The sequence below is a fragment of the Sapajus apella genome, unplaced genomic scaffold, assembly GCF_009761245.1.
Source record: "Sapajus apella isolate SASKATOON/1434 unplaced genomic scaffold, GSC_monkey_1.0 scaffold15, whole genome shotgun sequence".
Taxonomy (NCBI): domain Eukaryota; kingdom Metazoa; phylum Chordata; class Mammalia; order Primates; family Cebidae; genus Sapajus; species Sapajus apella.
Genome location: NW_022436955.1, coordinates 10,626,829 through 10,641,565, shown reverse-complemented (window position 1 = coordinate 10,641,565; position 14,737 = coordinate 10,626,829). Strand labels below are relative to the sequence as shown.

Here is a 14,737-nt window from a genome sequence, read left to right as displayed (position 1 = left end):
TCCTTCTCTTTAAAAAAAAAAAAAAAAAAAGCTGGAAGCCCCAAGTGGAAGCCCAGGTCACTTAACTCAGTGGGATGGGACCCCAGCCATTAGTGTTTTGAAAGATTCACAGGTGATTCCAGTGTATAGGAAAGTGTGGGCACCACTGCCATCACTGAACACTACATGCTTTTACATTTTTTCAGCTAGACTGTTTGCTTCTCTGCCTTTTTCATGAGGTGCTGGGTGTCACAGTATCTAGCCCAGCTCTGAGATGCACTACATATCTGCTGCATGAAGGAGGCAAAGGCAGAGCACAGGATAGGGCGTGTAACTTGCAGGCCCCTCTTTGCTGTGTCCAAAATTCTCCCTGGGCTGAAATACCAATGACCTCATGTAAATGGCTTCATGTAATGTAAAAAAGAAAAAATAAATCTGAGCAGATAGGAGCTGCAAGGGGTCTCAGAGCCAGGGAAACTGTGGTCCAAGAAAGGCCAGGGCCTCCCTCAACCTACTGGAGCTCTTTCTCCATCATCTTGGGCCCCACGACTAAAAAAAAAAAAGAAAAGAAAAGAAAAAAACATAAGCTAATGTTTACAAATAATTTGAAAAATAAGAAAAAAAGAGGTAAGATTTTGGGTAAATGAATTAAGAGAAAATATACCTTATTACAGTAAATGATTTTTATGAAGACCAATTACTGAGGAATTCATGTACAACCTTAAATTAGAATAAATTATTTACAGCAATTACATTTAACAAATACAAAGTCAAAGACTACAACTTCTTAAAAATGAAAGACAAAATTAAACTATTAAAAAACATTACGCACAAACATCACAAACATAGCCTGAGAGTTTGGGGGAAAGTACTAACCAGTTACTGCCAGCAGCTGTGAAACTCTCACCTCCATTTCCTCCCGATGAGACCTGTCTCTGTCTTCAAATTCACGTGTCCTTCTCCGAGTCTCTTCAAAGGCCTGTTGAGCTAATGCATCCTCCTGCTGTCAGAATACATAAAATGCCTATTTCAATTTTGACTTATAAAAAAAAATTAAGATCTGGGGATGTTTTATTTTTATTTATTTACTTGTTGCAACAGCAGCTGGGTGTGGTGGCTCACGCCTATAATCCCAGCACTTTGGGAGGCTGAGGCGGGCAGATCCCCGGAGGTCAGGAGTTCAAGACCAGTCTAACCAACACGGTCAAACCCCATCTCTACTAAAAATACAGAAATTGGCTGGGTGTGGTGGAACGTGCTTGTAATCCCAGCTACTTGGGAGGCTGAGGCAGGAGAACAGCTTAAAACCCAGGAGGCGGAGGTTGGAGCAAGCCAAGATTGCACCATTGCATTCCAGCCTGGGCAACAAGAGCGGAAACTCTCTCTCAATAAAAAAGAAAAGAAAAGAAAAAAAGAAACAGGGTCCCACTCTATCACCCAGACTGGAGTACGAGTGTAGTGGTACAATCATAGCCCACCCTAACCTCAAACTCCTAGGCTTAACTCCATTATAGTAATTCTCCTGCCTCAGCCTTCCAAGCAGCTGGGACTACAGGCACCCGCCACTGTGCCTGTTTTTTTTTTTTTTTTTTTTTTTAGTTTTCGTAGAGACCGGGTCTTACTATGTTGACCAGGCTGGTCTCAAACTCCTGGCTTCAAGAGATCCTCCTGTCTTGGCCTCCCAAAGTGCTGGGATTACAGATGCAAGCCACCTTGTCCAGCCTTTTTTATTCTGACAGAAACGAACAGCGGAGTATTTCAGAAATAGCAACACCATTTTAAAAAAACAACTGTCAGAGGTACTTTTAAAGGAAAAAAATCAGTATTTTATAATTACACCTTGGAAATAAGTCTTATTAATCATTTTCTAAGAATTGAAAATGCTCTTCCATTTGCTTTACTTCATCCTACTCATCAAAATCCTGATCAATACAATATTTAAGCCATAGAGAAAAGAATGTGGTAAATAATTCTATCATTTGGGGAAAAGAAAGGCTCTCTATGAACTAAAGCCAGAAATATAAATGAAGATGAACAACACTGACTACACAAATGTTGGAAACTTCTGGACAGCAAAAAGCAAATAAAATCCCATGGGAAATTATCAAGGAAAATATATTTGTAACATATAACAAATCTATGTCTTTTCCCAGTTAGTGGCTAAAGATCTGCACATGAAAGAAGCCCAGATACCTCAGGACTCACTGTGTCTAAAAAGGTAACCAACTTAAACTTTCTCCTCTACTCTTTTTTGGTCTCTGTTGTGGCGCCATTTTTTTTTTCTGCTAGAAACCTGAGCCATCATCTTTGACTCTTCACTCTTTCCTTGTCTCCAAAGTCCATCAACCACTGAGTCCTACCTACTTGATGTCCTATTTTTGAAATCTTCGGTGTCCTCTTCATTCCTATAAAAATTTTCCTAGTTCAGGCCCCTAAAATCTCACCTACACCATTGTAAAAAGTCTCCGACACAGTCTCTCCTTGCTTCCATTTGGTCACCCTCCACCCAATCTACCACACAGCCATCAGAGTATACCTTTAAAGAACAATCTGACCACAATGCTCCCAACTTAAAAAAGCTCCCTCACTGTCTACAGCCCAGGATGCTTGACCTTTGCAGTCACACACTTCTGAATATTAGATTTTTTTTTTGAAATGGAGTCTCACTATGTCACCTTGGCTGGAGTGCAGTGGCATGATCTCCGCTCACGGCAGCCTCCACCTCCTGGGTTCAAGCAATTCTCTTGCTTCAGCCTCCAAAGTAGCTGGGACTACAGGTGTGCACCATCATGCCCGGCTAATTTTTGTATTTTTAGTAGAGATGGGGTTTCACCATGTTGGCCAGGCTGGTCTCAAACTCCTGACCTGAAGTGATTCACCCACCTTGGCCTCCCAAAGTGCTAGGATGACATGGGTCACCCACCGTGTCCAGCCAGAATACTAGGATTTTGAAGAAACTAAAAGATCCAGAACAATACTAGAAAAGTCATCAATACTATTCACTTTCCTAGATTCACTATATCAAGGGGTGGCCACATAACTCAGCTGCAGCCAATGAGACAGAAACACAAGTCACCTAATGGGGCTTCCAAGAAAGTTTAAGACATTTCACCATTCCACTTTCTTAGGAACTGATGCAGTAGCCATCTTGCAAACATAATAACCAGGACAGAATCACATGGTAAGCATGGTAAAGTAGCAAGATTAGAAGATTTCATATCACGTCAGGGTAAAAAAAAAAAAAAAAAAAAAAAAAAGACCCAGGGTCTCTGATAATATAATTAAGCGCTATTCCAGGCCTGGACTGCTTACTGCTGGATATCTTGTTCTGTGTGATAAATCCTTTATTTGTCACTCTCAGTGGGGTTTTCTAATATATAAAATGTTCAGTGACAATGTCTGTAACGTAAACAGAATGGAAAGATGTAATCAAATTCCCATTCTTATGATGCACTTATTAACTTTATAACCCTGGGCAATGTTATTTCATTTCTGTAACTCAGCGAATTCACATGTAAGATAGGCAGAGTAATACTTTATAACAAGATTGTTGTAAAGATTAAATAACACATAAAAAGTGCTTAAGCATACTGACCGCCTTCAATAAATGCTAGCTATTATTCAACAAGCACTTATGGACACATAAAATTCAAACATTTGACTGAACAACATAGCATGGACCTACTATATAAGCCAGAGATATCTGCAAAAGAATGCTGTTTCCAATTTCCCAGGGCTTTCTATACACTTAGGTATCAACTGGGACACATCTGCTGCTGACAGGATACCCACTCTGTCCTGTGCATTCATTTACTTTTTCATTTATTCCACAAATATTGAGCCTTTGTTACATCCAAGTCACTGTGCTTGGTGCCAAGGATACAACATTAGAGAGCAAATGTTGCTTTTTCTCAGAGATTCTGGTCTAGTGGGGCAGATGGGCAACGGATATAAAATTAACAAATGAATATAAAATTATCATTGTGATTAAGTACAGGAGAGGAAAAGCAGAGGATGAAATGTGAGCATGTAACACAAGATGTGATCTAATTCCCTCAGAAGTTATTAGTCACAAATATGTATTCTAGCAGTAGTCACAGTTCAGTGCAGTGGCTCACTCCTGTAATCCCAGACCTTTGGGAGGCTGAAGCAGGGCGATCACCTGAGGTCAGGAGTTCAAGACCAGCCTGGCCAACATGCTGAAACCCCATCTCTACTAAAGAAAAAAAATACAAAAAATTAGCTGGGCGTGGTGGCAAGCTCCTGTAATCCCAGCTACTTGGAGGCTGAGGCTGGAGATTCGCTTGAACCCGAGAGGCGGGAGGTGCAGTGAGCTGAGGTCACACCATTGCACTCCAGCCTGGGCAACAAGAGCGAAATTCTGTCTCTAAAATACAAAAATAATTTATTTATTTTTTTTTTTATTAAGAGACGGGGTTTCACCATGTTGGCCAGGCTGGTCTTGAACTCCTGACTTCAGGTGATCCACCCGCCTCAGCCTCCCAAAGTGCTGGGATTACAGGTGTGAGCCACTGCGCCCGACCAAAAATTTTAAAAAAGTATTCTTAATATTTGCAGCAAAATAAGCCAAGAGAAATTTGATAGCCCTCCCCTTTTTTTTTTTTTTTTTTTTTTGAGACGGAGTCTTGCTCTGTTGCCAGGCTGAAGTACAGTGGCACCATCTCAGCTCACTGCACCCTCAACCTCCCGGTTTCAAGTGATTCTTCTGCCTCATCTTCCCAAGTAGCTGGGACTACAGGCGTGTGCCACCACACGCAGCTAATTTATTTGTATTTTTAGTAGAGATGGGTTTCACCATGTTGGCCAGGATGGCCTCGATCTCTTGACCTTGTGATCTGCCCACCTTGGCCTCCCAAAGTGCTGGGATTACAGGCATGAGCCACCATGCCCAGCATGGTAGCCCTCACTTTCTTGTTCCATCTTATGTTTTGATCTTTTCTCTTCTCTTTTTTAGAGAAGGGGTCTCACTCTCAGGCCCAGGCTGGAGAACATGGTGTGATCATGGCTCACTGCAGCCTCAACCTCCCAGGCTCAAGCGATCCTCCTGCCTCAGCCTCCCATGAAGCAGGGACTACAGGTGTGTGCCACCACTTTTGGCTAATTTTTTTTTTTACAGAGAGATGGGTCCCAATTGGGTCCCACTGTGTTGCCCAGGCTGGTCTTAAACTCCTGGTATCAAGTGATCCTCCTGCCTCAGCCTCCCAAAGTGCTGGGATTACAGGCATGAGCCACTATGCCCAGCCTGTCTTGGTATTTTCTAATGACATGTGAGATGTACGTGCAGTGAATAGAGTTCACACTTTAACAAATGGTAAAATGGAAATATGATCAGTAATTACCAGTATTATCCTGATCCTTTCCTGCTGCAATCTAACACTTCCCTTTCAAGGACAACATAAAGGGCACCTGATAATAAAAACCACGTGTTCACCCACAAAGTAGGCTCAAAGGTTAGGAACAACTAACTCCTTCAGGTTTGAGTGGGATAAGGTTTTCAATTCTCTAGTCCCTACCAGTCACTTGTCTGTTACTCCAAAGTATCACAACTTGCACAAGGTAGCCAGGTGAGGTCATCATAAAACATGGTTGAGTATACATGAAATTCACGTGGGAAATTAAGGCTTAGCAGTTCTATCATAGAGCATACAAGAAATATTCTGATCACTCTGGCTGTAGTAATTCTCTCTTCATTATATTTGTGTCTTTATTTATTGTCTAAATCTACAACTATATTTATTTTACAGTTTGGTAACACTTACCTTTCTGGAGCAAAGAGTTTAAAAACTAGAAAAAGTTCATGCTTAATTAAAAAATGAAGAATCAAATTTTTTTCCAAGAAAGTTGATGATGAACGTGTAATTTGTGCAAAATATCGACATTTATTATTCTCTGTGGGGACCAGAATGGTATCACTGGTCACATGAAAACAAAAAGAATAAATCTGCTGAAGAAGCATTAGTGTTTACACCAAAGACAATTCAGTATGTGCAGCTGCAAATGATGCATTTAATATATCAATCTGTAGCCCATAACTTTTCATTTAAATGACTCTTCCAAATTAATTTCACCCACATTTTTGTGCATATGTAAAAAGGAAAACTGTTTATATGTTGCTTCATGAACAGAAAAACCTTGCAAACAAAAAGACACTAATTTTAGAGCACTGTCATCAGTTGATGAAATAGAACATATATTTGATCACTGATGAAATACAAAATTCATCAATTCCAATAATGGTTCAATTTTTCTAATCCAATCATGAAATCAAATAAAACTTTGCAAGGTCATTATACTGAAGGTGAAATATCGTTCTGTGATTGCCAAAACAAAGTCATTTAAAAAGCACAACAATGAAGATAAAATTATTGGCTTATATTGATAATACAAATGCTTTATACATATTGTATAAAAATAACATTCTCATTGAACTACAAAATAGAAATTTACTAGGAACTACTAGTGGTACATATGTAATTTATGACTGTATCCAAAGAAATGAAACATTCTATTATTTAGAAGTTATAGTTTATGTAACTTACAAATACCTTTATCTACAGTTAAAGTAACTGAACTGTGGAACTGTGACAAAGCTGATGATGAATTAAAAAAAAAAAAATCTCATGACAGTACACATTAGATTTTCGGAAAACTTGAGTCTTTGAAGAATGATGCTAAAACCAACCTAGTTCCTACAATAACATTGACCTTCTTTGGGTTAGTGAGTCTTTGTAGTAATGTTTTGTTTAAAGTTAGTTGGAAATTGATTAATCAATTAGTGAAGTGACAAAATTTTCATGTTTTTCAAGTTTTTAGAGAATTATGTTAAAAAACCAAGTGTGGCAGATCACCTGAGGTCAGGAGTTCGAGACTAGTCTGGCCAATGTGGTGAAACCCTCTCTCTACTAAAAATATAAAAATTAGCCAGGCATGGTAAAAGGCACCCGTAATCCCAGCTACCAGGAAGCTAAAGCAGAATAGCTGGAACCTGGGTGGCAGAAGTTGCAAGGTTGCAGTGAGCCGAGATTGTGTCACTGCACTCCAGCCTGGGGTACAGAGAAAGACTCCATCTCAAAAACAAGCAAACAACGAAATGTGTAAAGAACCTCTGCCTCCTGGGTTCAAGTGATTCTCCTCCCTCAGCCTCCTGAGTAGCTGGAATTACAGGCGCCCTCTACCAGGCCCAGCTAATTTTTGTAGTTTTAGTAGAGACAGGGTTTCAACATGTTGGCCAGACTGGTCTCGAACTCCTTACCTCAGGTGATTCACCTGCCTTGGCCTCCCAAAGTGCTGGGATTACAGACGTGAGTCACCAAGCCTGGCCTCGTGTTTTTTTGAGATGGAGTCTCACTCTGTTGCCCAGACTGGAGTGCAGTGGCACAGTCTTGGCTCACCGCAACTTCCTCCTCCTCGGCTCAAGCAATTCTCCTGCCTCAGCTTCCTGAGCAGCTGGGACCACAGGCACATGCCACTATGGCTAATTTGAATTTTCAGTAGAGACAGGGTTTCACCATGTTGGCCAGGCTGGTCTCAAACTCTAGACCTCAAGTGATCTGCCCTCCTTGGCCTCTTAAGAGTGCCCGGATTATAGCCATGAGCCACTGCTCCTGGTCACGTCTTTTGTTTCTTTTTGGGAAAAGAATCTTGGATGAAATTCCTATTTTTAACTGGAAATGATTTGATAATTAGAGAACTCTAATTCTGAAGTAACTGAACTCGGCAAAATATTCCGAAGAATCATAAATAGAGACAGCTTCCTTTGACAGGTTTTGTCTTAAAATAACTTGTCAAAAAAAGATCATCTGGACAAAAGCAGAGACAATACCTGTGAAAATATTTCGGCTGAAATACTTGTAACATTTAAATTTTCAAAAATGGAATTGACTCTTTTCCATTTAGCTTACTTTACCAGATACCTCAGCATTTGTTAGAGTATTTTGCCAATTTTTTACATAGTTTACAGAGACTCAATTGAAGATGTCAACGGTTCCAAATTTACTAATTATAACATGCAACTCTGAAGTGTACTGCAAGCACTTTTATGAAGAAGTAAAAAAAGGCTAGATGCAGTGGTTCATGCCTATAATCCCAGTGCTTTGGGAGGCTGAGGCAGGAGGATCATTTGAAGCCAGCAGTTCAAAAACAGCTTGGCCAACATGGTGAGACCTTGTCTTTAAAAAAAATTTTTTAATTAGCCAACACGGCAGGAGCTTGAGGCTGTAGTGAGCTGTGATTGTACGACTCTGAGCAACAGAGCAAGACTCTGCCTCTTAAAAAAAAGAAAGGAAGAAAAGAAAAAAATAAGACCATAATGGAAAAATCTATATATTCCTCAAAAAATATTAGATACAGTTATGAATGAGACTAATAAAGTGCATGAATAAGTATCAAGGCTAAGCATTCTGCTTATTAATCTTTTTTTTTTCTGCTTATTAATCTTAATGTTCAGATGATTAACATAAAGATACAACTTTTATTTTGCTTTATTGTATACATGTTATTTTATTTTTAAAAAAACATTTTTGAAAATGTTTTTTGAATGAAACAATTTTTCTAGGGCTAGCAATATAATAAAACCAATTTGTGGGTCAATAAATGTGTGGATCAAAATGTTACAAAATTTCAGTTATTTTAAACATCACCCTCTACTTTTAGGAATAATACAGTGACAATAAGTAATATGGTCACTCTAATCCTGTATCAAATTATATTACATTATAAACGACATAACATTAACCATAAACTTAGATAATTTTTTAACTGTGTTTTGGTTAATTCTGAAGCGTTAACCAAAGAGTTCTGCCTGTGTGATCAGCACAGAGAAACAAAACTGTGTTGGAATACAGAAGTGAGGCTGCTGCCAGGCTCACTCACTAGAGACGGGGCCTATTCTAGCCCAAGGAGAGAGGGCTGAAATCCACCCTTTGTGATTTTACACACTACTACATGAGACAGACATCTGGAGAAGAATGGAAACCCCTAGTATAAAATGCTGAAGTACAAGCAGTAACAAATAAGAGTCTTCATTTAGGAACTGTACTGCATCCCAGATACTGTGGTAGGCACAGCCCTTTACATATACTCGTTCAACTGCCCACAAATTTGTGAGCAGCATTATCTCATCTTATGAAAGAGAAATCTGAGGCCGGGAGAGATGTAATAGCTTGCCAGCATCACAAAGCTGGTATCTTAGTCATCTCAGCACGCCATAATAAAATACCAAAAATGGGCCATGGCTCATGCCTGTAATCCCAGCACTTTGGGGGGCCCAGGTGGGCGGATCACGAGGTCAGGAGATCGAGACCATCCTTGCCAACATGGTGAAACCGTCTCTACTAAAAAATACAAAAATCAGCTGGGTGTGGTGGCATGCGCCTGTAGTCCCAGCTACTCGGGAGGCTGAGGCAGGAGAATCGCTTGAACCCGGGAGGTGGAGATTGCAGCGAGTCAAGATTGCGCCACTGCACTCCAGCCTGGCACCTGGCAACAGAGCAAGACTCTGTCTCAAAAACAAACAAAGAAAAAACACACACACAAAAACAAAAATGGAGTGGCTTAAACAATAGAAATTCATTTTCTCACATTTCTGGAGATCAGCAGTCCCAGATCAAGGTGCCAGACAATTTGGTTATTGGTGAGGGACCCCTTTCTGGCTTGCAGACATCCATCTCGCTGTCCTCATACGGCAGAGAGACAGAGAGAGAGACAGAGTGCTCTCTCCTACCTCTTCTCATAAGGATACTAACCTTATTATATCAGGGCCCCACTCTTATGCCTTTAACCTTAATTATCTCCATAAATGCCCTATCTTTAAGTATAGTCACAACAGGGGCTGGGGCTTCAACGTATCAATTTGGGGATGGGGTACACAAACATTCAGTCCATAACAGCTGGTAAGTGGTGGGGCCAGGATTCACATTATATGACTATGAACTCCTGCCCCTAACATCTATATTTAATTGCCTCTTTACTTATACTATCTTGCACATGATCTGGGGACAAGGAAGGCTACAGCTTGTAAGTACTGATTGCTAACTGAGCAGCTGGAGTCACCTGCTTTGAGTTTTTTATTCAAAAACTGTAAATTATCACAATAGATGGCACTTAATTTGTAGTGATATAGACCAATTTGAGGACTACGGGAATAAGGCTTGAAAAACTCCAAGTACGAAAAATGTTAAAAATTTTAACTTATTCATCTTAATAAAATATTTTAGTTTTTGTTGTTTGTTTTTGATACAGGGTCTTGGTTCAGTCACCCAGGCCAGAGTGGAGTGGTGCGATCTCAGCTCATTGCAACCTCTGCCTCCTGGGTTCAAGCGATCCTGAGTAGCTGGGACTGCAGGTGCACGCCACCACAGCTGGCTTTTTTTTTTTTTTTTTTTTTTTTGTAAAGACAGAGTTTTGCCACGTTGCCCAGGTTGGTCTCAAACTCCTGGGACCAAGCAATCCTCCCGCCTCTGCCTTTTCAAATGTTAGAATTGCAGGCATGAGCCACTGCACCCTGTCAAAATACTTTAGTTTTAAAAGTCAATCCAATCTGAATTTTCCTTATATAAATTAAGTACGCCTTACCACTTCTTATAGAAAATAGTCTTCTAGATTGCTGGTTATTATTTTTCTGAAAGAACTGGGAACTCATTAGCATTGTGGAAATCAGGGTAAAGTATGGATTCTTTATTTTTATTTTTAGAGATGAAGGTCTCATTATGTTGCCCAGGCTGGCCTGGAACTCCTGGGATCAAGGGATCCTCCTGCCTCAGCCTCCCAAGTAGCTAGGACTATAGGCATATGCCATTGGGATGGTCTGGGCCAGGGCAAGGATTCTTTAAGAATTTTAACTTGGCCGGGCGCGGTGGCTCAAGCCTGTAATCCCAGCACTGTGGGAGGCCGAGGCGGGTGGATCACGAGGTCAAGAGATCGAGACCATCCTGGTCAACATGGTGAAACACCGTCTCTACTAAAAATACAGAAAAAAATTAGCTGGGCATGGTGGTGCGTGCCTGTAATCCCAGCGACTCAGGGGGCTGAGGCAGGAGAACTGCCTGAACCCAGGAGACGGAGGTTGCGGTGGGCCGAGATCGTGCCATTGCACTCCAGCCTGGGTAATAAGAGCGAAACTCCGTCTCAAAAAAAAAAAAAAAAGAATTTTAACTTTATTGGATAACACTGAAAGGTTAAAAAAAAATTTTTTTAACTTTGAATCTTAAACTTTTCAATAGAAAGCCTTAATTTTTTAATCCCTTTTAAAGAAAATTCTTACATTTCCCTATAGAAAGAACTATATGGGAAGACACATGAGCTCCTTTATATTCCTGTTATTATTTTAACTTTAAGAATCAGGTGCTTTTACATTTTCTTTGTTTTTATTTTTATTTATTTATTTATTTTTATTTTTTTGAGACAGAGTCTCACACTGTTGCTCAAGTTGGAGTGCAGCGGCACAATCTCGGCTCACTGCAATCTCTGCCTCTCAGGTTCAAGCGATTCTCCTGCCTCTGCCTCCCAAGTAGCTGGGACTACAGGTGTGCACCACCACTCCTAGCTAATTCTGTATTTTTAGTAGAGATGGGAGTTTCACCATATTGGCCAGGCTGGTCTCAAACTGCTGACCTTAAGATCTGCCCACCTCAGCCTCCCAAAGTGCTGGGATTATAGGCGTGAGCCACTGTGCCCAGCCTCATTCTGTGTTTTTTAAAGAGACAGGGTCAACCTCTGTTACCCAGGCTTGAATGCAGTGGTACAATCATAGCTCACTGTAGCCTCAAACTCCTGGGCTCAAGTGATCCTCCTATCTCAGTCTCCCAAAGTGCTGGGATTACAGGTGTGAGCCACGATGCCTGACCTGCTTTTACAGTTTCTTTTGGTGTTTCTAACGTGTCATCCCACAACCTTCTGGCCTCCATGATTTCAAGAGACTAGCCGTTAATCTTACTGTGGTTCCTTTGGGTGTGGTAACCCCTCTTTCCTGCCGCTTTCATGATTTTTTGTCTTTTAACAGTTTATAATGTGTCTAGGTGTGGATTTCTTTGTGTTTATCTTACTTATTGTCCATTGGGCTTCTTGGATAATGCAGATTAACATTTTTGATCAAATGTGAGAGTTCTGGCTCTTTTTTTTTTTTTTTTTTTTTTTTTTATGGAGTCTCGCTCTGTCGCCCAGGCTTGAGTGCAGTGGGGTGATCTCAGCTCACTGCAACCTCTGCCTCCTGGGTTCAAGCAATTCTCCTGCCTCAGCCTCCCGAGTAGTTGGGACTATAGGCACCTGCCACCACGCCTGGCAAATTTTTGTATTTTTAGTAGAGACGGGTTTTACCATATTGGCCAGGCTGCTCTTGAACTCTTGACCTTGTGATCCACCCACCTCGGCCTCCCAAAGTGCTGGGATTACACGTGTGAGCCACTGCGTCTGGCCTGGCTCTTATTTCTTAAAATATATCTTCTGCCTTTTTTCCTCTCCTGAAACTTTGATCATATGTGCTCGCGTCCCACAGGTCCCCAAGACACTGTTCATTTTCTTGTTCATATGTCAGCTCTTATCTGCTATTTAGTCTGTGAACTTTTTTACTTGAAGGAATAATAGCCAAAAATTCTGTGGAGTCTGTTTTCCTCAGCAGTGTAGAGCCTCCAACGTGACTGCTCAGCTCTTTTTCTTTTTAGAGAAAGAATCTCACTTTGTTGCCCAGGCTGCAGTGCACTGGCATGATTGCAGTTCACTGTAGTCTTGAACTCCTAGACTCAAGTGATCCTCCCAGATCAGCCTCCCAAGTAGCTAGGATTATAGGCACATGCCATCACACCTGGTTAATTTTTAAATTTTTTTTGCGGAGATGAGGTCTCACCATGTTGCCCAGGCTGGTCTTTAACTCTTGGGCTCGTGTGATCCTCCCACCTTGGCCTCCCAAAATGCCTGGGATTATAGGCATCAGCCACTGCGCACAGTTGTCTTTTTAATCTTGCTTTCTGGGAGGTTGTCTCTGGGTCAGCATAGTTCAGCTGTCAGCCAATGACTGGTCAGGGGTTTTGCCCAAACACCTTGAGTCAGCAGACTTCCATCTTTTGCCACTGGACTTATGTGTGGCTTGAGGAAATGCTTTCAAAGGTCAGGGAGTTTACCAGTCTACCTTGTGTTCACCCAGGGAAAAGTAGCCTGCAAGGGCCTTCTGTGTTCTCCTAAGAGCAGGTGTAGCCTTGTACATGCACACAGCTTTCTGGATGAAATGAGTGTAATCTTAGTAGGGTCTACTTTACCTATCTCTTTCCCTTAATCTTGATAAATTTCTGGCTGGTATGCCACTTTGTTGTTTTCTGCAACATTAGCTTTGCCAGATTGTTTGCCAATCAGACCTCTATCATTTTAAACAATATGCCTGGGCATGGATTTTTTTCTGGGAAAAGGTTGTGGGATGACATGTTAAAAACACCACAAGAAACTGTAAAAGCAGGTCAGGCATTGTGGCTCACACCTGTAATCCCGGCACTTTGGGAGACTGAGATAGGAGGATCACTTGAGCCCAGGAGTTTGAGGCTTCAGTGAGCTATGATTGTACCACTGTATTCAAGCCTGGGTAACAGAGGTTGACCCTGTCTCTTTAAAAACTGTTTTTTTTTTTTTTTTTTTTTTTTATGAGTTCCTCACTCAACAAGCTTTTAATAAAGTCAGCTGTCTCCTGAAAGGACAACAGATCTACCAGTGCTCATGGCTTACCCTGACTGCCCAGGGAAGAATCCAAGGGACCACAGAGCTGGGGAAAGAGAGCAGCTCTTGACTAAAATGCCATAGACTGTCACTGATCTTAACTGAGATTCAATAGCTTCCATGAGGACTTAAATGGGTGCGGTTTGTTGTTGTTAGGGTTGAGACAGAGTCTTGTTCTGCCGCTCAGGCTGGGGAGCAGTGAGAGCAGTGGTACAATCTCGGCTCTGCGCAATCCCCACCTCCCGGGTTCGATCAATTCTCGTGCCTCAGCCTCCCGAGTAGCTGGGATTACAGGTGTGCACCACCACGCCTGGCTGATTTTTATATTTTTAGTAGAAATGGGGTTTCACCGTGTTGTCCAGGCTGGTCTCAAAATCCTGACTTCAAGTCTCAGGTGATCCATCTGCCTCGGCCTCCCAAAGTGCTGGGATTACAGGTGCTAGCCACCATGTCCAGCTTCTCTCTTTTTTTAAAAGAAAAAAACAATTTTTGTCAAGTTTTATCATTGCTTTCTGGGGAGAGGACTTGTTGAGCTCCTCACTCAAGCATTACAAAAGTGCAGCTCCTACATTTTATTTTGAACTGTATTTTTTCCCCTATTCATAATGTTCCAAATATGAAGAACAAATATTTTAAAGAACTACTTATTGGACTTTGGAGCACCCACTGAGCAGATACAAATAATCCAATGAAATTTAGAACTGCTGAAGAAAAAACTTTCCCAAAATCAGGATCAGAATTCGAGTTTCAACGTTTTCAGGATTCCTCAATACTGCTTGAACATAATACTTTCTATACTTACTCTTAAAGACTGGGTAAAATAGGCACCCAGACAAAGGAAAAATTAGGGACTAAATAAAGGGACCATGCTCAATATAGCCTGAAGTCACCCTACCTGGGCTCGCTCCTCATCAAACTCCAGACAGCCCATACCATCCAGTCTCTGGAGATCAATCCAGCCTTTCCAGATAACACAGACTCCATTCAGAATCATGGGAGCCTTCAAATATACCTAAGACAGAGAAACGAACGATACAAGCAA

At 41.2% G+C, this 14,737-nt stretch overlaps 1 protein-coding gene across 4 annotated transcripts in view; it reads right to left on the bottom strand.

Annotated features, from left to right (window-relative positions):
• Positions 1 to 14,737, bottom strand: part of CBFB (core-binding factor subunit beta) — a 71,929-nt gene that overhangs the window by 15,122 nt on the left and 42,070 nt on the right. The window contains exons 4-5 of one of the 4 annotated variants that reach the window (XM_032284159.1): positions 14,591 to 14,707; positions 887 to 982 (exon numbers count right to left, since the gene is read on the bottom strand). In XM_032284159.1, coding sequence (XP_032140050.1) covers positions 887 to 982; positions 14,591 to 14,707 — 213 coding nt within the window. Of the gene's footprint in view, positions 1 to 855; positions 983 to 14,590; positions 14,708 to 14,737 lie in introns of all 4 variants that reach the window. The other 3 variants (XM_032284160.1, XM_032284161.1, XM_032284162.1) reach the window with 3 other exon arrangements.